The sequence below is a fragment of the Theropithecus gelada genome, chromosome 5 (genome assembly GCF_003255815.1).
Source record: "Theropithecus gelada isolate Dixy chromosome 5, Tgel_1.0, whole genome shotgun sequence".
NCBI lineage: Eukaryota > Metazoa > Chordata > Mammalia > Primates > Cercopithecidae > Theropithecus > Theropithecus gelada.
The window spans coordinates 24,663,958-24,689,765 of NC_037672.1; the positions used below are offsets into that span (position 1 = coordinate 24,663,958).

General features: G+C 45.3%; 1 protein-coding gene across 2 annotated transcripts in view; it reads right to left on the reverse strand.

The window, feature by feature from the left end:
- SEL1L3 (SEL1L family member 3) overlaps window positions 1-25,808 on the reverse strand; it is a 117,734-nt gene that overhangs the window by 40,494 nt on the left and 51,432 nt on the right. For both annotated transcript variants that reach the window (XM_025385643.1, XM_025385644.1), the window contains exons 10-13: window positions 16,839-17,050; window positions 14,562-14,741; window positions 2,716-2,835; window positions 147-287 (exon numbers count right to left, since the gene is read on the reverse strand). In XM_025385643.1, the coding sequence (XP_025241428.1) occupies window positions 147-287; window positions 2,716-2,835; window positions 14,562-14,741; window positions 16,839-17,050 (653 nt within the window). The remainder of the gene's footprint in view (window positions 1-146; window positions 288-2,715; window positions 2,836-14,561; window positions 14,742-16,838; window positions 17,051-25,808) is intronic.

Genomic DNA, 25,808 nt, shown 5'->3' on the forward strand with positions numbered 1-25,808 from the left:
CCAACATCCCTTTCCATCAAGAGTGACAGGAGCATATACTAAGTTTCTCCAATTATCGACTCCCTGTTTGCCGGCCCGCCCACAGGAAACTGCTCAGGAGTCTGATAAGAATTGCACAATTTCAGCACAAATTAAGTGATTCTTACCTTGAATAGCACAATGGCATAGTCATAGATTAACGCAGGATCCTCCGTCTCCAGGGCGCCCTTGGCATACCACTCAATTGCTGCTTCGGGATTCTTGGCCACACCTTGCTGCCCCCAGAACAGCATCTGGGCCAATCGTTGCTTAAAGACAATAGCAATTTAGAACAATGACTTTTCCTGTGTAATGCTTAACACAAGACTTTGAAAGGTGGGAGGGTAAACCTATTTTACAATGTTTTCAATTGAGAACCAAGGATTAGCTAGATATACTTTGTCATCCAACTGGAGGCCAGAGCCATGAACGTGGACTTAGGTAAATACAAGCCCTTAATGCAAGCCAGAAATGAATGGTTCGTGTGTGTCTGTGTGTGTGTGTGTATTTACTGTACCCAGGACCAGAGCTAGCTGGAACTTCGTCAATAATCAAACTCCTCAACTGGCACTCTTTTGGGAGGTATTGCCCTTTCTTTTGGCATGTGATTGGCATGGAGGTCTCTGCACATCTGTATCATTAGGGCATCCTTCTATAGCATTGATCTTTTATCATTTGTCTACATGGCTGGGTCCACCATCAGACTGGAGGCTGGAAGCTCTTGGGAGGGAGGAACCTCAAGATGTTACTTATCTTTGCCCCTGTCCCTTGACCCCTTTACCCAGCAGAGCTCAACAGGTCATAGAAGCTGCTCAACAAAGACTTAGTGAACATAGGAAGGAAGAAGTGCCTATTGTTAAAAAAGTTAATGCAAGCTCTGGCATACCCAGGAAATGGCTCTGGCATAGTCATTCCCAGGCTGGAGTGCAGTGGCAGGATCTTGGCTCAGTGCAACTTTTACCTCCCAGGTTCAAGCAATTTTCCTGCCTCAGCCTCCCGAGTAGCTGGGATTACAGGCACAGCCACCACGCCTGGCTAATTTTTGTATTTTTAGTAGAGACGGGGTTTCTCCATGTTGGCCGGGCTTGTCTTGAACTCCTGACCCCAGGTGATCCACAGCACCTTGGCCCCCCAAAGTGCTGGGATTACAGGTGTGAGCCACCGTGCCAGGCCATACTATTTTGTATACATTCCTGTATTTGTATATCCTTCCTGTACTAGAGAGACTGCAGGCTAGGGACAGATGCCCAGGAACGGGGCCAGAGCCATGTGTGTTAACATTCCAGTCCCACATGGGTCGCTTGTTGTCTTTCCTTCTTTCTGCTTCTCCTCTCATCTCATTCTCTTCCCTTTTCCTCCCCAATACTTATAACTTCCAGCAAAGTATTTCCTGAAATGTGGTGAAGACCCCTATAGAGAGGTGGGAGACCTGTTACAAAAGAGCCTCTTGGGCCAGGTGTGGTGGGCCTTAATTCCTGCACTTTGAGAGGCCTAAGCAGGAGAATTGCTTGAGGCTGGGAGTTCAAGACCAGTCTGGGCAACATAGCAAGATCCCATCTCTACAAAATATTTAAAAATTAGCAAGGCACGGCATGGTGGCACATGCCTATAGTCCAGCTACTCGGGAGGCTGAGGCTAGAGGATCCCTTGAGCCCAGGACTTTGAGGCTGCAGTGAGCTATGATCATGCCACTGCGCTCCAGCCTGCCCAACAGAGTGAGACCCTGACTCTAAAAAAAAAAAAAAAGGCCCCTGTACTGTCTGCTCTGTCAATGCCTGTGATTTCTTTCTTTTTTCTTTCCCTTTCCCATCTCTGGGCTTCAGCCTCCTTAGCAGCCCCAGAAGCTCTTCCCGACGCTGCTGCACTCACAGGGAGCATTAAGCCCAAGTTAAATCCTTCCTGTGGGAAGGAGGCTTCCTCCCAGTGCAATCAGCGTTCATAGGCTCCCACGAAGGGCTCCTCTTCATAGTGAAATCAAAGCAGGGAAGCAGAGAGGGTGTTTCCCCAGCCGTCTGCCCTTTCTCGTACCTCCTAAAAGTCCATCCAAAGAGAAGAGATGTTCAAGAGACAAGGTTGATCCTTGTGGTCCAACAAGCCATAAATGACTTTCTATTGCTCTTCTAGCTGAATTCATGGTCTTCTGGACACCTAATTTCCCCTGCACCCCAGGGTGCATCGTGTTTTTCTATCTGATGGATGCATCAATGCACCTGATGGTAGTCTTTTTTTTTTTGAGACGGAGTCTCGCTCTGTCGCCCAGGCTGGAGTACTGTGGCGTGATCTCAGCTCACTGCAAGCTCCGCCTCCCGGGTACCTGATGGTAGTCTTTAGGGCTGGTCGTAAATATTGTGGCTTTCCCTCCTTCTGGGTGAGTGGCAGAACTTGAAGTCAAGAGGGGCCACGCGATTTACATTGGCCAGTGAAATATCCCACTTCTGGGCAGAAGCGGTTAGCCAGTTGGTAGGGTGCTATGGCCATGGCTTGACGGCAATGGTTTTGGAAATCTCTGTCAGCTTGGGCTCTTAAGGGATTGTGACAACCATGGCCTGCCCCTGACAACCTCTATTGGACATGTAGTGTGAGTGGGAAATAGTGGCATTGTTTTAAGCCACTGAGGTTTGAGATGTTTCATTACCACGGTATAACCCAGTCTGTCATGGCGGATAGAATCTCTAAGACAGTAGCCTGCATTTTTACCTGAGCTGCCGCATTGCCTCGGGTAGCTTCATGCTTCAACCACATAAAGACGTCTCCATCTTCTTTGGTTTGTACCTTGAGTATTTCATCATCTTTTAGTCTAATTGTTTCAACATACGCCTGAGAAGGAAGGAGGGAAGGAAGGAAGGAAGGAAGGAAGGAAGGAAGGAAGGAAGGAAGGAAGGAAGGAAGGAAGGAAGGAAGGAAGGAAGGAAATATCCAAATGATATAAGCATGCAAAAGACATGACATTATTCTTAAACCAGCAATTGCTTAAGAAAAACTATATGAATAATTGAAATATGAGGTGTGCCTATAATGATATAAGGTCAAATTCTTTTTAAAGGAATGTATCACATCTTTTATATCTAAATGGTTGTTTGTTCCTATCAAAGTATTTGCCTTGGGAAGCCGAAATTATTTCCACATCTACTTCTATTGCTCTGGCTTGTTTGGAAGTCCACTTTGTGCCAATGATTTCAGAGCCAGATTATACACATGCAGCATCAAAAAGGCAAATCAATATTTTCTAAGTATAACCTTATTTTTGATTCTAATGTATTGCTATCCTGCATGACTAACCTCTTTTTATTTCACAGGTTCTGCTTCAAATATCTTTTGGCTATTTCCAAAAATTAAATCTACCCTGAAAAGAAGAGGGCATGTTAACTCTGAGGATGCGAGAAAAAATGTGCTAGAGGCTTTAAAGAAGAACCCAAAGGGAAAGTTCACAAAATGTTTAGAATTTGCACACAGCCTCCCAGGTATCTGACTCCTTTGAAGAAGATAAAATTCATTTTGATGTATAAACTTTCACTGTTTATTAAAAATCCAGTCCTGTTGTTCCATGGTCTCTCTTTATACATAATGAAGTCGCTCTAACGGTGCCATGAGCGGATACTAGAGAGGGCTCCCCATGCCCAAAGCATGCCACAGGCAGATGGTGAAAAAATTGGGTCTGCACTAGTTTGGAAAAGAAGCCCCAGAGAAGAAGGAGCCAGTCCTGATTTCCTTTGTTAGTTAATTAAGAAGAGTACTGAGCACTTTGGGAGGCCAAGGCAGGAGGATCAGTTGAGGTCAGGAGTTCAAGACCAGCCTGGCCAATGTGGTGAAACCCTGTCTCTACTAAAAATACAAAATTTAATAGGTGTGGTGATACACACCTCTAATCCCAGCTACTTGAGAGGCTGAGGCACGAGAATCGCTTGAACCCCGGAGGCAGAGTTTGCAGTGAGCCAAGATCACGCCACTGCACTCTAGCCTGGGGGACAGAGCAAGACTCAGTCTCAAAAAAAAAAAAAAAAAAAAAAAAAATGGTACTGAGAGTCAAAAACTCATAAACTCGAGTCTGCAGCCCTGTTCCTCAGAAAGTCTCTCAGCTGCCTCCTCTACTGGCCTCGTGAAGTCAGGAGTCCCTTCCAGGGGGACTTGGGGGCTGAGACTTGGGGATCGTGTTAGGCTCAAAACCCAGCTGGTAGCCATTCCTGCTGGATAGCTAACCTGAGGAGGCCACCAAGTTAACAGTAACACTTAGAATAACGACGGCCACTACCTTTTATTGAAACCAACTATATACTCAGTGTTCAAGACATGTGTTTTTTTTTTTTTTTTTCTTTTTTTCTTCCACTTAATCCTCATAATAAAGCTTCCATCCAGGTATCACTGCCCGCAGTTTACAGGCCAAGAAACAGACTCAGAGGGTGAAACTCCAGGTGACACTCCAGGTGACACTATAGAGCTGGCCTTGCCAGGTTGGCTTGACTCCAAAGACACAGCTCTCTGGTGCTCCCACAGGATGTCGCCCTCTAGTGAGAAGGCCCTGAAATCCAGTCTGGGCACAGACCACTCTATCTGGTCTATGCTTGGCCAAGCTTATGGCCAGTGTGTATGGAGGGCACCCCATGAGCGGGTGTTTCAGCTTAAACTCCAGGGGGCACTGTCCTGGGCGGTGAGCCTGGAATTGTGCTGAAACCTGAGCTGCCCTGATAAGGAGTTCTCAGCTGGAGGCTTTCTGTTCATCTGATTAGCAAATGAGTAGTGGAGCCTAGATTTGAACCTAGGCCTTTCTAGCTTATTGCACTGTAAAAAAGAATGGCCAAAAGATTGGGTGCCTTTGATGCAGCAGGTGCCTTGCTAAACTCCACTTATGGATGCAGAAACTGAGGCTCAGATAAAGTAACTGGCCCAAGGCCCACAGGTAGTTAGTGGTAAGTTAGAATTTGGATCCCCTCAGTCTGATATGAAAGGTACTCTTAATATTTTGTTTTGTTTTGGTTGTTTTTCTTTTTCTCCTTGTTTTGTTTCCTCCTTGAATAAAAGACATAACTCATGAAGACACAGTTCCTTCCCCGCAGTGATTGATATTTTTAGGTGTTTCTGGCAGTGATAATATATCATAAGAACCATCATGGATGATGTGCCAAGCACTGTCCTAATTGTTTTGCCCGGATTGACTCATCAAATCTTTGCAACCTGATAAGACAGTCACCATCAATATCCTCATTTCACATATGCGGAAACGGAGGCCCGGAGAGGTTAAGTAACAAGCCCAACATCAGACAGTTCTTCAAATTGAGGAGTCAAATCCAAGCCGGCTGGTTGCGGGGCCCACACCTTTTACCCAGCCTTACCATCGTGAGAAATACTCATGTATCTGGGTGGTGACGTAAATGGTGACTATGAAGAAGAAACACGTTTGTCCTTTATTCTGAGACAGGGTCTCACTCTGTCACCCAGACTGGATTGCAGTGGCACGATCATGGCTTGCTGCAGGCTTGACCTCCCTAAGCTCAACTGATCCTCCCACTTCAGCCTCCTGAGTAGCTGGGACCACAGGCATGCTCCACCAAGCCTAGCTATTTTTTTGTATTTTTTGTAGAGATGGGGTTTCGCCATGTTGCCCAGGCTGGTGTTGAACTCCTGGGCTCAAACGTTTGCCTTTTGTTTCTGTGTCCTAACCTAGCCCTGCCCCACCTCCCTGCTGGAGTCACTGAGCTTTGCAGCAGGGTGGGACCATTAAGAGCACAATTTTTCATATCAGAGGGAGGGGATCTAAATTTTAACTCACCACTACCTACCTTAGGCCTTGGGCTGGTTACTTTATCTGAGACTCAGTTTCTGCATCCATAAAATGGAGTTTAGCATGGCATCTGCTACATCAAAGGCACTCAACCTACGAGCCATGCTTTTTCACTGTGCAAAGAGCTAGAATGACCTAGGTTCAAGTCTAGGCTCCACTACTCATTTGCTGTGTGACTTTGGGCAATTTCTGACCTCATAAGGTTGCATGAGGATTAAATGAGATTGTTTGTCTGACAAAAGCAAGCAGTGGAGAAAGGATTCCCTATTTAATAAATGGTGCTAGGAGAAATGGCTAGCTATATGCAGAAAATTGAAAATGGACCCCTTCCTTATACAAAAATTCACTCAAGATGGACTAAATACTTAAATATAAAACCCAAAACTACAAAAACTCTAGAAGAAAATCTAGGTAATACCACTCGGGACATAAGCATAGACAAAGATTTCATGTGAAAATGTCGAAATCAATTGCAACAAAAGCAAACATTAAAAAATGGGATGAATTAAACTAAACAGCTTCTGCACAGCAAAAGAAACTATCATCAGAGCAAACAACCAACCTACAGAATGGGAAAACATTTTTGCAACTTACCTGTCTGACAAAGGTCTAATATCCAGAGTCTACAAGGAACTTAAACAAATTTACAAGAAAAAAAAAAACCAAACTACTTCATTTAAAAGTGGGCAAAGGACATGAACAGACACTTCTCAAAAGAAGGCATTTATGCAGCCAACAAACGTAGGAAAAAAAGAGCTCAACATCCCTGGTCATTAGAGAAATGCAAATCAAAACCACAATGAGATACCATCTCATGCTGGGTAAATAGTGGTGAGTTAGAATTCAGACCACGCCAGTCAGAATGATTATTAACAAGTCAAGAAACAACAGATGCTGGTGAGGCTGTGGAGAGATAGGAATACTTTTATACTGTTGGTGGGAATGTAAATTAGTTTCACCATTGTGGAAGACAGTGTGACGATTCCTCAAAGACCTAGAACCAGAAATAACATTTGACCCAGCAATCCCATTACTGGGTATATATTCAAAGGAATATAAATCATTCTATTACGAAGATACATGTGTGCATATGTTCACTGTAGGGATAGCAAAGACAAGGAATCAACGCAAATGCCCATCAATGACAGACTGGATAAAGAAAATGTGGTACATACACACTATGAAATATTGTGCAGCCAAAAAAAGGAATGAGATCATGTCCTTTGAAGGGACATGGATGGAGCTGGAAGCCATAATCCTCACCAAACTAACACAGGAACAGAAAACGAAACACTGCATGTTCTCACTTACAAGTGGGAGCTGAACAATGAGAACACATGGACACAGGGAGAGGAACAAAACACACTGGGACCTCTTGGGGGGTCAGGGGAGGGAGAGGATCAGCAAAAATAGTGAGCGTATGCTGGGCTTAATACCTAGATGATGGGTTGACAGGTGCAGCAAACCACCATGGCACACGTTTACCTGTGTAACAACCTGTACGTCCTGTACATGTACCCCGGAATGTAAAATAAAATATTTCTTTTAAAAGGAGATTGTGAAAGAGCTTAGCAGAGTGCCTGGGTCATGGCACACTCTCAGTAAATGACAACTCATCATTTTTTAGGACCTTAACTCATACTAAAGTGTAAATGGCTAATTGTTGTTTAGAACATTAACCCTGTTGGTATTTGCAGTTTAGTACAACTCAAAGCCTTAGGCTGTGGGCAAAAAGATCTAAGAGAATTTTATGCTTTAGAAAACAGAAGGACTAGAACTGGGGGAGGGAGTGTTGGGGCCAGAAACAGTTTAGGGAGCTCATCCTGTGTGCTTGGCTGTACTGGATTGATTTATTTGCTCTGTAACAACATGGCAGGTGCAGACCACCATGCTGTGAGACGGGTGAGAAACAGACACAGAGGTGAGCAGAATGATCCAAGAGTTCACACCCAGTGAGCAGCAGACCCAGGACTTGAACCCAGGCAAATCTGGCCGTGGAGCCACCACACGCTGCCTGCCCCCGAGGCGGGGGTTGCCTTCTCCATAGTTCTGGGGTCACTACAATAGCAACCAGCATCACATCGTGGTCACATTCCTGAGGCCTTCTGTGAAAGCAGACCACCTATTAATACAAAGACTTCTGAGGCAGGAACGACCTTTAAAAGAATGGTGTTCAGTTGTCCATTCATTCAAACGGTTTTGTGGGCAGGAAAAGCCGAGAAGAAGCTGTGGACTGGGGGGAAAAAAAAAAAAAAAAGAAATAACACTAGGCAGTGTGTGGGGTAGAGACAGAGCTGCTGGACACTGGCAGGCACCAAGCATCCCAACCTGACCAGCTCTGGGATCCTCTGTGGCTTCTGGGTTTTCACTGTGATGGTTGTTGCCGTTTTATAAAATCCACATCTCTAGAATGAGCAGCTCAGAAGTTCTTATCTTAATACTGCTGACCAAGTCACAGGAGGCCCAGTGTCTGGAGACAAGGCAATCTTCAGACCATCTGGGACCAAGCCCTAGAGAAGGCTCCACACTGTCCCGGGGACGCTGACACGCCTTTCATTCCAGTCAGCCTGCAGGCCACAGAGGGCAGTGTTCACAACATATCCTGTCTGTGTGTCGTCAGCTTCAGGAAAGGTGAAGGCCAGGGTGCAGTGGCTCACGCCTGTAATCCTAGCAGTTTGGGAGGCTGAGGCAGGCATACACTTGAGCCCAGGAGTTTGAGACCAGCCTGGGCAACATAGCAAAACCCTGTCTCAGATTAAAGAAAAAAACATTGTGTGTGTGTGTGTGTGTGTGTGTGTGTAACATTTTAAAAAATAAAACAAAGAAAACCTTAATCAATACAGTAAGTGTGGCCAGGTGCTCACACCTATAATCCCAGCACTTTGGGAGGCCGAGGCGGGCAGATCACTTGAGGTCAGGAGTTCGAGGTTAGCCTGGCCAATGTGGCCCATCTCTACTAAAAATGCCCAAAATTAGCCAGGCGTGGTGGTGCTCACCTGTAGTCCCAGCTATCTGGGAGGCTGAGGCCTGAGCCCGGGAGGTGGAGGTTGCAGGGAGCCGGGATCACACCACTGCACTACAGAGGGACTCTATCTCAAAAAAAAAAAAAAAAAAAAAATACAGTAAGGTCTGTGTTTGTTGGACAATATTTCCTTTCAAGTCCAACAGAGCATAAAGACAAAAAAAAGAAGAAGAAAGAAGAAGAAAGTAGAAGGAGAAGGAGAAGGAGGAGGAGGAGAAGAAGAGGCAGAAGCAGAAGCAGAAGCAGCAGTAGCAGAAGCGGAAGAAGAAGAAGAAGAGGAAGAGGAAGAGGAAGAGGAAGAGGAGGAGGAGGAGAAGGAGGAGGAAGAAGAAGAGGAAGAGGAAGAAGAAGAAGATCCAGGAAAATGACGTGGGAAGGACAGGGAAAGAAAGAGAGGCAATGAGAGAAAGAAGAAAGAGGGAGAGAGAAGAGGGGGTAGGAAGAGGAAAGAGAGAGGAAGAGAGGGAAAGACGGGGGAATAGACAAGTAGTGGAGAGAGAAAGAGGAGAGGGAGGAGAAAGAGGAATAGAAGAAAGAAAGGAGGTGGGAAAGAGAGAAAGAGAAGGAGGGCAGGTGAGGACGAGAGAGGGAGAGAGATAAAAGAAGGAAGAAAGAAAGACCAAAAAAAAAACCCTCTAGTTTTTGCAGCTGGGGAGCAAAGCCTCTCAGCAGCCCCACATTTTCCAGAAGCCTCTGGCTTCCCCGGAGTTGTGGAATAGAACAGTTCCGCCAGCACCCCTGGGAACTCAGGAGCAGGCTCAGCTGGAGGAACAGGCAGTTGCGGAGGCTGCACTTCAACCTCCCACCTCAGGGCCTGGCAGGACCACCACGAGGAACCTGCCTCCTAGCCGTGTTTAAAATCAGCTATAATGTTTGGCTCCCAATAGTGCGTGTGTTTTCTTTGTAGAAATTTAACACTTTAGACATTGGTAAGTCGGAAGGGGAAATAGCAGCTGTAAGGGTGGAGAGTCAGGGAAGCAAACAGCCAAGATTCCCCAAATATGGGTGTCACATACGATGGTGGTGCTGCATGCAAGAGAGGCAGGGGCTCATGGCAAGGGCTCTGAGTACCTGCTGTCAACAACGAAACATGGGTCCCCTCGAAAAGCACCAGCATCAAGACACTGCAGTGACTTTCTGTTCACCACTGGGTGACCTCTGCACCCACTTCTAGCCATCTTTCCATCAGTAAACACTGAGCACCAACTATGTGTCAGGCACAGTGCTGGGCCCTGGGACACGGAGGTGAACAGATGACGTCCCTGCCTCGGGCAGCTCACAGCCTACTTGGGAGCCAGCTCTGTCCCCCTGCACACAACACCCAGCGTGGGAGCAATGGGAGAGATGTGCCTAGGTGTGACGGTGGCACAGCAAGGAGAGTCCCAGGAAGGATTCCAGAGGGAGTGACATCTGAGCAAGAATCGAAGTGGGAAGAGTCAGAAGGAAACGGGGAGGGGCATGGAGCAAGCAAACCAGTGAGCAGACAGTCAAGGTCAGGAGGTGGGAACAGCCAGGCCTGACCAAAAGTTCGGTGTTGCGAGTTTCGTTGGGGAGGTAGCAAGGAACCAGATCAAAGAACGCCTCATATGGCATCCGATGAGCTAGACTTACTCTTTCGGGTGAGTACTTCTCAACCCTGGCTGCAGGGTACAATCCCCTGAGGACTGTATTTTGTTGTTGTTGTTGTTGCCAGTTTATAAAATCAACATCTCTAGAATGGGCAGCTCAGAAGTTCACCTCTGATACTGCAGAGTTAAAGCCTGCTGACCAGCAGGCTTATTTTAAAATACACACATACATGTATCCGCATATCACATGCATGTGCCTAGGCCACACCCCACGTCACTTTCATGAGACTCTTCATGATGGATTCCGTGCAGAGATGTTCTGTAAGCCCCCAGGTGATTCCAGTGTGCAGTGGTGCACTTGGCCTGAGGAAGAGGATGGGAAGGCTGGTGACAGAAAGACCAGGATGGCTGGGGGGAGGTGGCTCACACCTGTAATCCCAGCACTTTGGGAGGCCGAGACGGGCGGATCACGAGGTCAGGAGATCAAGACCAACCCAGTGAAACCTCGTCTCTACTAAAAAAATACAAAAAACTAGCCAGGCGAGATGGCGGGCGCCTGTAGTCCCAGCTACTCGGGAGGCTGAGGCAGGAGAATGGCGTAAACCCAGGAGGCGGAGCTTGCAGTGAGCTGAGATCCGGCCACTGCACTCCAGCCTGGGTCACAGAGCCAGACTCCATCTCAAAAAAAAAAAAAAAAAAAAAAGAAAGAAAGAAAGAAAGACCGGAAGACCGGGGAGGAGAACTCTCCATCTGCTAGGGCTGCCATAACAGAGATCCACAGCCTGGGTGACTTAGAAATTTTCTCATAGTCCTAGAGGCTGGAAGTTCCTGATGAAGGTGTTGGAAGGCTTGGTTTCTTCTGAGACCCCCCTCCTTGGCTTGCAGATGGCCGTCATTTTCTGCATCCTCACGTGGTCATCCCTCTGTGTTGCCTGTGTCCTAATCTCACCTTGTTGTTGTTGTCTGAGACAGAGTCTTGCTCTGTAGCCCAGGCTGGAGTGCAGTGGTGTGATCTCGGCTCACTACAGCCTCCGCCTCCTGGGTTCAAGCGACTCTCGTGCCTCAGCCTCCTGAGTAGCTGGGATGACAGATGCACACCACCATGCCTGACTAGTTTTTGTATTTTTAGTAGAGATGGGGTCTCACTATGTTGCCCAGACTGGTCTTAAACTCCTGGCCTCAAGTGATCTGCCAGCCTCGTCCTCCCAAAGTGCTGGGATTACAGGGGTGGCCCACCATACCTGGCCTCTAATCTCTTTTTATAGGGACATCAGTCCTACTGGATTAGAGGTCCACCCTAACAGCCTCATTTTAACTTAATCAACTCTTTAGAGATCTGATTTCCGAGTATGGTTCCATTTTGAGGTACTGGGAATTGGAACCTCAACATACGGATTTTGGCAGGACACAATTAAGCCCATCCGCTGTTGTAGGAGCTCAGAGGGGAGGTGATGAGCAACAAATTCAGGCAGCAGCAGGGCTGCACGTGGGGAGGAGAGAAAAAGCGGCATGGAAAGCTGTTGGGGGTTGTTGACTGGTGGGATGATGGCGGATCCAAGATGACTCCCCAGGTTCTAGCATGAACAACCATGCCATCTGCTGAGGTGTTTGCAGGGAATGGAGATGAGGAGGGATGTGTTTCTTCTGCAGTATGTAACAATGACGGCAGATGGGGATTTGCAAGAAAACAGCCGGAGATTAAGGTCTAAGAATTATCATATGTGGAGGGTAGCTGAAACCAAAGGTGTAGATGAGATCTCCGTCCAGAAACTGTAGAGAGAGAACAGAAGACTGGCAACCAAACCTTGAGGAAGAGCAGCTTTTGATCAGGGGGCAGAATGTGAGGACTAATCATTTGTAATTAAGCCGCAGAAACAAACAGAAGCACTAGCCATCTTCTTTCTGTCTAGCCTGAAGCAGAGTCCCACTAAACCATAAAGAAAGCGATGTGAAGGGAGAACACTAATAAAGATGAAATGATGTGAACCATGAGTTACATAAAAGAGAGAATGAAGCAAGAACCAAGAAAGCAGTTATTGATGGGTCCTTGGTTTGTTAATTAGAGGTCTGGCTTTCTCTGTCTTCTCATTTACTACATTACGCTGGTGAATTAATAGATTTCTCAACAAAAGGACATTTAAATCAGCGTATGACACCGGCTTAAATTCTTAAGAAGCCATTAATTACACATTCTTAAGAAAATGAGCTATGACACAACTCTTCTAACTGTATAATTCCTATCTGTGATTCTTAATCAGGCGACTTTTCAGCTGCAAGACGGATCTTTTCTATTCATCTCCTCTGGTTCTGACCAATTAAACGTTTTCTTTCGTAATCATAACATTTCACATGCCAAATCTTCAAAAGAAAAGGAGCTTGTTAGCAACATACCATTTCCTGTTTGCTAATTTATGCTGAATTTGAATTCTTAAAAGTATAACATACACATGTAGAACATTATTAACACATCCAGGCTTAATTAAAAAAAAAAAAAAAAAGCAATTTTTTTTTTGGCTTGACTTCGTGCAAATTGTTTTAGAACAATTCTTTTTTAAAAAAAAACTTCATCAATTAATAAATCTATTCCTGTAAATTGAGGTTAAATTACACAGACAGAAAATACACATATATATTATAAGGGTGTGTAAGTTTGTTCAGAAGGAATCATTATTTTCTAAAGGAATTAGAATGTCTATATAGACAGCCTTTTGGTGTTTTAAAGCTTGACTCATGTTCAACATTTACTGACAGCATATATCTTCAAGTCATTTACTTCGTAACCACCCAGTAGTCACTCTCGATTTCTTTTCCAGAAACCAACCATTCCCAAACATCAAAGCTTGCATTTTCTGCATTGACGATTTCTGAGCCCAATCCAGGGGCAGAGCTGGGGACCAGTGGTCTGTTTCCCAGTCAGCCACTCAGCCTAAAATTCAACAATCCTAACCTGGCTAGGCCTATCTCTCAGAGCTGCTCACTAAGCAGGGGCAAATCATGAGTTTATGGCACTCGCCAGGCATGATGGCTCACGCCTGTAATCCCAGCACTTGGGGAGGCTGAGGCATGCGGATCACCTGAGGCCAGGAGTTCAAGACCAGCCTGGCCAACATGGTGAAACCCTGTCTCTACAGAAAACACAAAAAATTAGCCGGGCGTGGTGGCAGAAACCTATAATCCCAGCCACTCAGGAGGCTGAGGCATGAGAATCACTTGAACCCCGGAGATGGAGGTTGCAGTGAGCTGAGATCACGCCACTGCATTCCAGCCTGGGGGATAGAACGAGACTCTGTCTCAAAAAAACAAAACAAAACAAAAAAAAACACAACTACTTATAAGAAACAACCACTTCATTGTCTACCACTATTCGATGCAGATCTGTATCAAAGGGCAGCTTTCTTTTATTCTTAGTTATCACCTTTTAGTTGGACCCTATTATTCCCTGTCCTCCAAAAGAAGTCTCGAAACAAACCATCAGTTGGTCTAATGTAATACATTATGGTCTTTTGGGAGATGCGAGTCACTGATTGTTTTGTCCAATGAATCAATAATATTTGGGAGCCTGCAAAACTGGGGGCTGAAGTTAGTGTCCCTCATCTAGTCCTTCATCTGGGATAGGGTGGAGTCTTTAATCATCACATCCTGTTGTCAGTCACCTGGGAGCACTGGGGTAATAAGGCTCATGGCATGGGCCAGACATTTCTCAAGCACCCAGCAGGGGGAACATAGCTGGGTAGGAAGCTTGCCTGTCTCCATTGTAGACATTGCTTGCTCATCACACATTGAAAAGAGCCCTTACAGCTTCCTGCCTTCACTCAATTTGACCCAATCCCACCTAACATCTTCAGACCTCAGCATCTCATAGGGTATTGGCACAAAGACAAGACACCTATGTTTCTTTTTTGCAAAATCAAAATCTGCCCAAGGCCAAATGGACTCTTCCCATACCGGTCCTCTCAAGAATGAAAAGCTTTTCATGCATAAATGTAGGGCTGCCCCTGCATTCGTCCTGAGAACGCAGCCAGGAAACAGGAATTGGAGAGCACAAGAAAACTCCTCTCTCCATTCGATTATGTTCATCCTCTGAAGGCCAACGACGAAAGCAGCCACAGGTGCAGACACTCCATGAAAGCAGGTAAACAGGCCCATAACCATTCCCAACCTTTTTTCTCTCTCATACCTGATCTCCTTGCAGCGTGTGCTGGTCAAGGGGTGTCTTGGTGGCAATATTGCTGTAGTAGGCATACGACAGTTCCCAGTCCAGGGGGTAGCTGTCAATACCCTGGTAGTGTTTGTACCCAAGATTCATTGACGACAGCCTCTCACTCCCCTGGCCTCCAACCAAACTATACAACATGCCCTGTTAGGAAGAAATTTACAAAGTGTTCATGAGATTGTAGATAGGGTCATAAAATCCTAACACTGAGAGGTCATCAGGCCCAATTCCTATATACAATCCTAGCCATTCCAGAAATATGTTAACTTGCCTTTTTTTTTTTTTTTTTTTTTGAGACAGAGTCTCGCTCTGTCGCCCAGGCTGGAGTGCAGTGGTGCAGTCTCGGCTCACTGCAAGCTCCGCCTCTTGGGTTCACGCCATTCTTCTGCCTCAGCCTCCCGAGTAGCTGAAACTACAGGCGCCCGCCACCATGCCCAGCTAATTTTTAGTAGAGACAGGGTTTCACCGTGTTAGTCAGGATGGTCTCGATCTCCTGACCTCATGATCTGCCTGCCTTGGTCCCTCAAAGTGCTGGGATTTAACTTGCTTTTCAAAAAAATAATAAAATGAAATGAATCTTTAGGAAAAAAGCCAATCCAGCTTTCTATTGGTTTACAAATTTCCAGCTAGCTGCCCTTCCTAACATTAAATAGCTTAAAACGCCCTGACTTTTGCCTCTTCCTGGTACAAACAGGGATCTTTCGTGACTTCTACTGTAGCACTATTTTGGGCACCAACCAACTGTCCTAAGTCCCCTGTTCTGTTTCAGCGACGTCATCGATGGACACAGGGTCTGGATGGCAGGCCCATGTCCCATCCTCACACTCTCAGAATGTTTGTGCTGGAAGGGTCTTTGGAGATTGACTGGTCTGACCACCTCATTTCATAGGAAAAGAGGGGCCCAGAAAGGGGAAGTCGATTGTCCATGGTCAACCAGCCACTTTGTGGCAGAGATGGGACTAGACTGTTCTCGTTATTCCACCCTTGTGGGGACTGCTTCTGGGGCTCAGGAAAACATGCTGTCATTCAGGAGCATCTGTAAGCCAGAGGTCTCATAAGCAAATCACTGGAAGGGAACATGGAACCATTTGGGCACATCTCAACAGTCTGAGCCTCCCTAACCACGGATGCACAATCACCTATGCAAATCTGAAAACGAAAAGCAATCAGGGAACATTTAGCAGTACTTATTGCGATGGTTCATTTTGTGTGTCAACTCGACTGTGCCATCGGGTACCCAGATGAAACATCATTTCTGGATGTGTCTGCGAGAGTGTTTCCGGATGAGATGAATATTTGAACTGGTGAGGTGAACTACGCAGACAGCCCTCTCCACTGTGAGTGGGCATCATCCGATCTCTTGAGGGCCTCCATAGGACAAAAAGGCAGAGGAAAGAGAAATTGGTCCCTTTTTGCTCTCTGCCTGCCTGACTGCCTACTTGAGGCAGGAAGACATCATGTGTTTTTTTGTTTTGTTTCGTTTGTTTGTTTGTTTGTTTGTTTTTCCTGCCCTCGGACTGGAATTTATGGCATCATCTCTCCTGATTCTCAGGCCTTAAGGCTTAGACTGGAATTACACTACTGGCTTTCCTGGCCCTCAGCTTGCAGACGGCAGACCGTGGGACTTCTCAGCCTCCATAGTTGCATGAGCCAATTGTTCGTAAGAAACCCCTTCCTATATATATCTAATCCCATTGGTTCTGTTTCACTGGAGAACCCTGACTAATGCACCATGAAAATGTAATTCTAAATGTTAGGCAAGTTGCATAATAAATTTGGATTCAAAACCAGAAATGAAGCCGTCTGGTATGGCGTTTATTTTGATGACAGACTGCTGGATGCAGCAATACTTCGCTTCAGGGTCCCAGTGACTTCACTTAGCTAAAAAGTGATGTGGGATAGTGGATAACGGTCTCCCAGCCAGAGTAATTAAAAGAATTTGGTAAGAAGCACCTGTTCTTGAAGAACTGGGGTTCTGGCAAGCCCTGACACTGTTCCTTAGCTGGTACACCAATCATCCCCTCAAGGCCTTGTCTAGAAATGGATGAAGTGCCCTTTTTCACTCACTGAAAGGAAAGGATCCTGTATTTAACACAGCCCCAGGACATTCATCTTGAGTGTAAAGATTTTTAAAGGACTCCAAGGAGCTGCAACATGTCCAGTTCTACCAGGGGCATGAGCGCATTGCGCTGCAAATATAACGCAGGTGACTGATGTTAATGGAGCAATGAAATACTCTACCTGCAGCTGATCCCGAGGAACATTTAATCCAGTCTCATAAAAGACTGCGAGGTAGTAGGATGCTTTATGGTATCCACAGCAGCTGGAATCCATCAGAAAGGGGACGACAGAGCTAATTTGGTGAAGACCATCAACGCTAGAGAGTCTCTTTACAGCCTTCTCAAATATCTTCCCACCGATTTCTAATACAGATTCATTCTGGTTCCTTGGCACTGTAAATAACACAATTCAGAGCACACACAATTAATTACCATGGGATTGACATGGCTTTAGAAAAAGAGGAAAAGCCAATTAAAGCACCTGAGTTATTGATATGGTTGGTCCTGCAGTGCCTCAAAATATACCACCTTCTAGGGAGGTAAATTAAACTCTTTGGGGATGCCATGGTGTCATTCTGTAAATAGCTTTTCTTTGGCACTAAATGACAGCCTAGTATCCTGGGGAAATGATGTGCTGTATGTAGCTCAGAAATTGCCTCAAGAGAGTAATTTCCTCAGTGTAACTCATCACCAAACCAGGACCACTGAAACTTCCAGAGAGACTTTTTCCCCCTCTAAGGCTCCCTAAAGAAGATTGTGTTTTGGCCGGGCGCGGTGGCTCAAGCCTGTAATCCCAGCACTTTGGGAGGCTGAGACGGGCAGATCACGAGGTCAGGAGATCGTAGACCATCCTGGCTAACACGGTGAAACCCCGTCTCTACTAAAAAATACAAAAAAACTAGCCGGGCGAGGTGGCGGGGGCCTGTAGTCCCAGCTACTCGGGAGGCTGAGGCAGGAGAATGGCGTGAACCCGGGAGGCGGAGCTTGCAGTGAGCTGAGATCCGGCCACTGCACTCCAGCCCGGGCGACAGAACGATACTCCATCTCAAAAAAAAAAAAAAAAAAAAAAAAGAGGATTGTGTTTTATCTCACAAACAGTTCCTAGGCACTGCTCTAAAAAGTTGAGCAAAAGAACCTTATATTTAGATGCTTTCTAGACATCTTTTGTCCCCAGTTTTTCTCATGGATCTCCAAATAAAAAGAATGTGTCAACTTTTATTGAGAGCTTACAGCAGGCCAAGTACTGGGTTAAGTGTCTTATGTAAATTATGTCATTTAATTGGTACACTTTTATAAGGTCGGTACTATTTCCAGCATCCCCATTTTTCACATGAGGAGACTGAGGCCTGGAGAAGAATAACTTGTCTAAAGTTACAAAGGCTGGCAAGAGGCAGAGCCAATCTGTGAGACCCACTTTGAAGGTCACTAAAGCCAGAGTTCACAGTCACCCTGACGCACGTACCCTCAATGAACAGTCAGTCAGTTGCCTTAATAGGTACCTTACCACGTGGATAGAGACTTGTTTACAAACTGCTATATGATGCTTCCTTTTACATAATTCTCCCACGAATCTATAAGCTGATCATCATTTAAGCCCAAACAAGCAAGTTTTATGGCCCTAGATGTCCTGTTAGAATCTTCTAAAGTCTATCTTCATTATTCACATCTCTTGTTAATTCAGCCAACGAATGTTTACTTTCTATTATGTGCAAAGCACTATGCTAGATGCTATGTTACAAAAGGCCATATAGGATTACAAAGATACTATTTACATTTAACTTAAGACTTAACTTTTAACTGAAGACTTATATTTAACTTAGGATGTGAGTTAAATGTAAATGTACATGTAAATAATGTTGATTTAAATGTTAAGTTAAATGTCAACTTGACTAAAATTTCACCTGCCTAAAGACTATGTCCAACATTTTTCTTTCTTTCTTCATTCCATCAAAAATCAAAATGTTATTTTTTTTAAAGCTCAGGAGGCAATGAGAGAGACTCACTCTTATCAGTCCTTCATCAGGATTGAACAGAGAAGAGTCTCCAATGTGGGAAGTTGGGGATGGGTTTACTGAAGGGCGATTTCCTTGCAGAGGTCCACGCTAAAAATGGAAGTTGAGATCAGAAGGACCCACAGATGACATTGTGAATGCTGACACGTCATCAATGAGTGGGTACTGGTGCCTGGGGACACATGGGTGGGTTGGGTGTCCCTGAGAGGGGGACACTGTGCCTGTGCTTGCAGACCCTGAGCTGTGGGGAAGGATGCAGCCACCACCTCCACCAGCTCTAAGGCATCCTCTAGCTACTGGCTCCTGGAACTTCTTCCTGCCTACCTCCTGGCTCTGCTTTTGCTTTTTTGATCCCAAGTACCTGGCACAGTAGGTGCTGAAAAAATTCACTTTACTGAACGAATGGAGTTTGTTCCTTTTTCTGTATTTTTTTAAAACTCCCCAGAGAAATAACAGCTTGTTGTTAAAAAAAAAAAAAAAAATGCAGATTTGTATAAAATGAAAACAGAAATCCCCTCTCCCTCAGTCTTTCTTTAATAATGAAGATTAAAAACTATTAAAAGCTTGGTATGTAGGCTTTGAGACTTTTCTTTCATATATACAATAATTCATATCCACATCTATTTACATATCTACATACACATTTTCTTTACCAAAATGGCGTATTATGCCATTGTAGATTCTGACTCTCGACTTTCTTTTTTAAATTAACTACACATTATGAATGACTCCCTGGGGCTGTCAGAAGCTCATTCTTTCTAATGCTTCAGTAGTATTGCATTCCATAGCTGTACCATTTTCCCTACCAGGCCTCTATTTTTAGACTCCTGGGTTGTTTCCAGTGGTTTTGCTATAACCAACAATGTGGCATTGAACATCCTCGAACATTTCCATTTCCCTCTGCTAATCTGTTAGGATGACATCTGCATGATAACACCCTTTTTCACCAGCAGCCTGCGAAATCTTGTCTTGGATTTTCCCTTTGCATAGTTGAGAGAAGGCCGTTCTACCCAGTCTTTAGCTGTGATAAGAACCTGGAATACACTGAATTCAGTAGACACTGTAGCACTCAGAGCTGCAAAATAAATTCCACTGCCACTTATTCATGTGTTTACTTTTAACTATGTGCTCATCTTGGATGCCCCTCTGCACATTCCCAGCAAAGCAACATTAACGTTTGTTAACGATTCATCCCTGCCTCACCTACTCTGCCAAATGCCTAACTAAGATGATGAGTTTTGCCAGAGTACCCATGGACCCACACTTTGTAGGCTCAGAGGAGGAAGAGACTCCAAACCAAATGAAGCTTCGAATGAAACACTTGCCCTGCCGACCGCTGGCACAGAACCCCAGAAATCATTAGCAGGAGCGCCCAGGTAGCTGAGATTGCTGGAGAATAAGGAGCAAAAAGGGAATCCTTCACAAAGCTGAAATCTTTAGCACAAAAAAACTTTGCAGATTGAAACACAGGCAGTTTGAAAGGGCTGTGTTATTTCTTTTGTACATGAAATGCAAAACTGCCCCCGAAATATAACCAAAGAGTATTTTCCCTGAAAAAGAATCTAAATAATTTTCTGCAGTAGTAAATACAATAAAAAATAATAATCCTAAGGTAAAACTGCTCATTTTGCACATTTGGTAAACTTTGAATTCCAACTGTTGCTCCAAAGCAAAGGCATATTGTCTTGGGTGATATTGTGTAACTGGTTATTTTAAAGTCAGTTTAATGAAACTGTTAATTTCACCCATCTGGCTTAGCATATGCATTTTTTTCTAGTCAATCTGTAACTAAAAACATGCCTTGTTTATGGAGATTAATGGTTTAATGAAGAAACAAACAAACAAAATAGAAGAAGCTGTTTTCCCATTTTCTTTCTTTCAGCACCCAAAGCTAAGAAACAAAAGCCACCACCACCATTAATTACCCCTTACTATTTTCCATGTAGCCCAGAATCGTTTATTTTGCTTTTTTCCCCCTTCTTCACAGTAATACCATAAGGTCACCGTTTGTGTGCCTATCTTTAGAATAGACAGAAAGCAGAATATGAGAAGGTGGCTACTTGCTGAAGGCCCCGGAGCTGGGACCAGCGTCTGTTTGAGAATTCAGAAGGAGAAAGGCACCTCATTCCTTGTGAGAGGAATGGAGACATCAATAGGAAAGTCATTTTTAGTTTCAAGCTTCTGAAAGGTGTAACGCATCCAAAGCAGAAGTTTGAAAGGGGAAAAAAAGGAAAGGAGAAAATGTCACTTAACTATTAAAAGGAATGATCTACACCAAGTTGACTGGTTTGTAAAAACACAGGGCATTCCTCATTTGCACTCTGACCTGGAGATCCTTATTGGGCTCACGGGCTGTTTTATTTTTCTCTTTCAAAAAAAGCCTATTTGGGCCAGGCGCGGTGGCTCACACCTCTAATCCCAGCCTTTGGGAGGCTGAGGCGGGCGGATCACGAGGTCGGGAAATCCAGACCATCCTGGCTAACACGGTGAAATCCCCGTCTCTATTAAAAATACAAAAATATTTAGCAGGGTGTAGTGGCAAGTGCCTGTAGTCCCAGCTACTCGGGAGGCTGAGGCAGGAGAATGGCGTGAACCTGGGAGGCGGAGCTTGCAGTGAGCCAAGATCGTGCCACTGCACTCCAGCCTAGGTGACAGAGTGAGACTTTTGTCTCAAAAAAAAAAAAAAAAAAAAAGCCTATTTGTATCTTTCTATATACTGTGTAAATTTTCTTTTCTTTCTTCTTTTTTGTTTTATTTTATCGAGACAGAATCTTGCTCTGTTGCCCAGACTGGAGTGCAGTGGCATGATCTTGGCTCACTGCAACTTCCACCTCCCGGGTTCAAGCAATTCTCCTGCCTCAGCTTCCAAAGTAACTGGGATTACAGGGATGCACACCACACCTGGCTAATTTTTTTTTTTTTTTTTTTTTTTGGTAAAGACAGGGTTTTGCCATGTTGGCCAGGCTGGTCTCGAACCCCTGGCCTCAAGCAATCCACCCACTTCTGCCTACCAAAGTGCTGGGATTACAGGCATGAGCTACAGCGCCCAGCCTTTTTTTTTTTTTTTTTTTTTTTTTTTTAAATAGAGACAGGGCTTCGCTATGTTACTCAGGCTGGTCTTGAACTCCTGGTCTCAAGTGATCCTCCTGCATTGGCCTCCCAAAGGGCTGGAATTACAGGTATAAGCCTCCGCTCCCGACCCCTTATAAATTTTCTGATTTTACACATGTCATTTTCCTCCCTGTCTTCTTCCTTTCCTTCCCTCCTTCCTTCGTCTCTCTCTCTCTCTCTCTGTCTCTCTCTCTCTCTCCTTTCAGAGCTGTTATTCTCTGAGCAAGAAAAGCATAGCCCATTGTTTGTTTTCTTGGTGTCTCTGTGTATTTTTTTTTAAAAATTTATAATGTATGCTTTTTAAAAGAAGATAATAAAGATGATAGTTCTTCAACAAACAACAGGGAACACAGTTCTTAAAAGGAAACGGTATCCCGATGTTATTATGTAACATAATTGTATTTCTAACATCTTCACTCTCTGCATTTTAAGGTCTCCAAATAAACATCGCAATTGTTGGCAAAAATAAAGTCAAAAGCAAAGTAGAGCTTCGCTAGTGCAGCCAGTCACTCCTTGGCGTATTGTGTGGGGACACCTCTGCCCCCACACTCAGCACTCCAGAGCCTGGGGGCAAGAGGCAGGCAGTGGTCTTGAAGGGGTGCAGATGGTGTCAACCCAGGGAGCCGAGCCAAACCTTGGACCTGGCCCCATCTCAGAGAACCATTTGTTGGCAGACCTTGGACTTCCTTTAGCCACAGGCACCAACTCCCTTGCTCAGAGGTGCCTAGTGCAGATGAAAGGCAGGAAAGGAATAAATAGGCCTGGCCATGGGGCAGATGTCCCTGGGGGCATGCTGCCCAGTTCCCTCCTCCCCTCTCTACCTTCATGTCACCTGTTCAGTGCCTTTGTGTCCTTCCTCACTGCTCCCCACCACAACCAAGAGCCCGGCCTGCCACTGCCATCTCTGCAGCCTCTCACCAGCCCAGTCCTCATCGCCTCTCTTCTCTGGATGCCAGGGCCCCATTCAAAGGGTTTTTGAATTCAAACGGCTCGGTTTTGACAGGCAAGGTGTGACAGGAAAGTAAAAGAAGGAAATGGCCAGCACAGCTCTTCAATAATGAAAAAACACGCATACTAAAACACCACCGCACTAGCATTAGAAAAAACCCAAATGCTAATGGGGCAATTTCTATGCTCTGGCAGGAGCCATTTTCCTAGAGAATTGGAGGTTCCCCAGGAAACAACATAGAGTTTGACCAATCAGAGTCCTCCTCCAGAGTCCTGAACGTGGGGTCTCGTGTTGGATGCCACCCAAGAGTCTAGACGGTGGTGAACTACGAGTCACAGCAGTACAGGAAAATCCCTGTGCCAAGCAAGAAAATCAGGATGCAGAGCAGAGGCCCTGGAATGCCCGAGGCAGCAAGGGGACTCGGCCACATCTATATGCGCTGCAGTTGGGCGCCCCGAGTAGCCGCGCCATGTTTAATTCAAAGGCGTGCCCGCTCCGGCAGGCGAGGAACGGGTCCTGTTATACATCAGAGCGGAAAACACCAGTGGGAACAGCTGCGTCTTATACCAGGTTAGCGCATCAGCTGTCAACTCTCAATGAGCCTCCCTCCTCTGCACCCCCTGGCACCTGGCACAGAGTTGTGTGTGGGCTGGTCCACGATTTTCATTGTGGTCGCCCCAGGGCCTGGCACCATGCTGGGATGCACCCAGTACACGAGTCCTGAACTGGGTTTGCAGGTATCTCGGGGCTGCTTTATATCTTGGAACCTGTATATCTCAGCAACTAGATTACAGATGGTATGAAAGCAAGAACTATGACGGCTACATTTCTGGAATTCTTTTGTAAATGAGTGTGCACAGACCTGAGCAGGATTCTGGTCTACTGCTGTTGACAGCAGAAAGCTGGCAAACAGCGTCCTGGTAGACCTGAGAAACAGAACGATGTTTACAGAAGTGTCTACCGAGAAAGAGCAGTCGCTCCTCAGAGGAAACAGGCTGAGAGAGAGTGGAAGAAATGAGGGAAATGTAGAAAGAAGCAGAGTAAGCCCATAGATCTCTTAGCAGTCTGGATCGGAGCTGCCGCTTGGCTAGCACAAACCTTGAACTTGGGTCTCCTGGAAGTCAAATTCCTCATTCCTTCAGTGATTCGTTGACCCAACAAAGATGTTTTGCGTACTAAGGTGAGATCACTTATTCATTTGGGCTGCCGCCATTCAGTTACTCAACAAATACTTATTGAGGCAAGGGTCTTAAAAAACAAACAAACAAACAAATAAAAAACAAAAACCCCCGAAACCCTAGATACTGTTCCTGTCTTTGAGGAGTTTTTTTTTCCTGGTGTTTTTTTTTTTTTTTTTTTTTTGATAATAGCCATCCTCATGGCTGTGAGGTATAATTTATTTTTGTGCAGTAATTTATATATTGGAGAAAGTCTGGTTTAACCGGAATTTAAAATGCAATGCTTTTATAAAGTGACATAGTGTCTACGAAAGAACTTAGTGGACAGAAAGATACCATATGGACCTGGGGAATAGGTTCGCCTGAATAAAGCTCATCTTACTCTGCCTTGAGTTTCACCATTTGATCCTACACGTGTCTCCGTCGCTCACTCTGTGGCAAGCTTGTTAAGGGTGGTGCAAGAAGTGGAAGGATCCAACTTATACTTTGAATTCTCGACAGCACCTGCAACAGTGCTAGGCATAAGTTAGCTGCCTATGCCATATGTTAGTGAAGTGATCCTTCTTCTATATGACCACACATGGTGTGTTTGTGCCCCATACTCACCAAGGAACATACCTCATCCGCCCACACTCCTCAGTTTGCCTGCCTGGCAAACAGCTGTTATGTTCCCACTTAGATACCTCTCCTCACGTCATCTCTCCTGTCTCCCCAGGCAGATGGCTCTTCTCCAATGCCCCCCTTGCCACTGTGTAGGCATCCTCTTTACCAGAACTACCATCCTGCATAATGACTGTCGACTTTCCTGATTTCACAGTACAGCTTAGATGTCCTCAAAGACATCCCAAAGGGTTGAGTGCAGGAGCTCACAACTGAAATCCTAGCACTTTGGGAGGCCAAGGCAGGGAGATCAACTGAGGTCAGGAGTTCGAGACCAGCCTGGCCAACATGGCAAAACCCCTGTCTCTACTAAAAATACAGAACATCAGCCAGGTGTGGTGGCGGGCATCTGTAATCCCAGTTACTCAGGAGGCTGAGGCAAGAGAATCGCTTGAATCCAGGAGGCGGAGGTTGCAGTAAGCCAAGATTGCGCCATTGCACTCTAGCTTGGGCAACAAGAGCAAAACTCTGTCTCAGACAAAAAAAAAAAAAAAAAAGGGCTAGGTGCAGTGGCTCATGCCTGTAATCACAGCACTTTGGGAGACTGAGGCAGGCGGATCACTTGAGGTCAGGAGTTCAAGACCAGCCTGGCCAACATGGTGAAACCCCATCTCTACTAAACATACAAAAATTAGCTGGATGGGGTGGTGCATGCCTGTAATCCCAGCTACTCAGGAGGCTGAGGCAGGAGAATCGCTTGAACCCAGGAGGCAGAAGTTGTGGTGAGCCGAGATCCGTCACTGCACTCCAGCCTGGGCGACAGAGGAAGACTCTGTCTCAAAAAAAACGAGCAAACAACCAAACAAAACAGGAAATAACAAGTGTTTCTGAGGATGTGGAGAAATTGGAACCCTTGTGCACTGTTGGAGGGAATATAAAGCGCGCAGCTGCCGTGGAAGACAGCATGGAGGTTTCTCAAAAAACTAAATGTAGAATTACTATATGACCCAGAAATTTTGCTTCTGGATACAGTATATCTCCAACAGAAAATGAAAGCATGGTTCTAAAGAGATATTTGTAGACCCATATTCTTAGCAAAGTTATTCACAATAGTCAAGGGGTGGAAGCAACCCAAGTGTCCATCGATGGATGAATGGATAAATAAAGTGTGGTATAAACATGTCATGAAATACCATTCAGTGGGAGGCCGAGACGGGCGGATCACGAGGTCAGGAGATCGAGACCATCCTGGCTAACACGGTGAAACCCCATCTCTACTAAAAAAAATACAAAAAACTAGC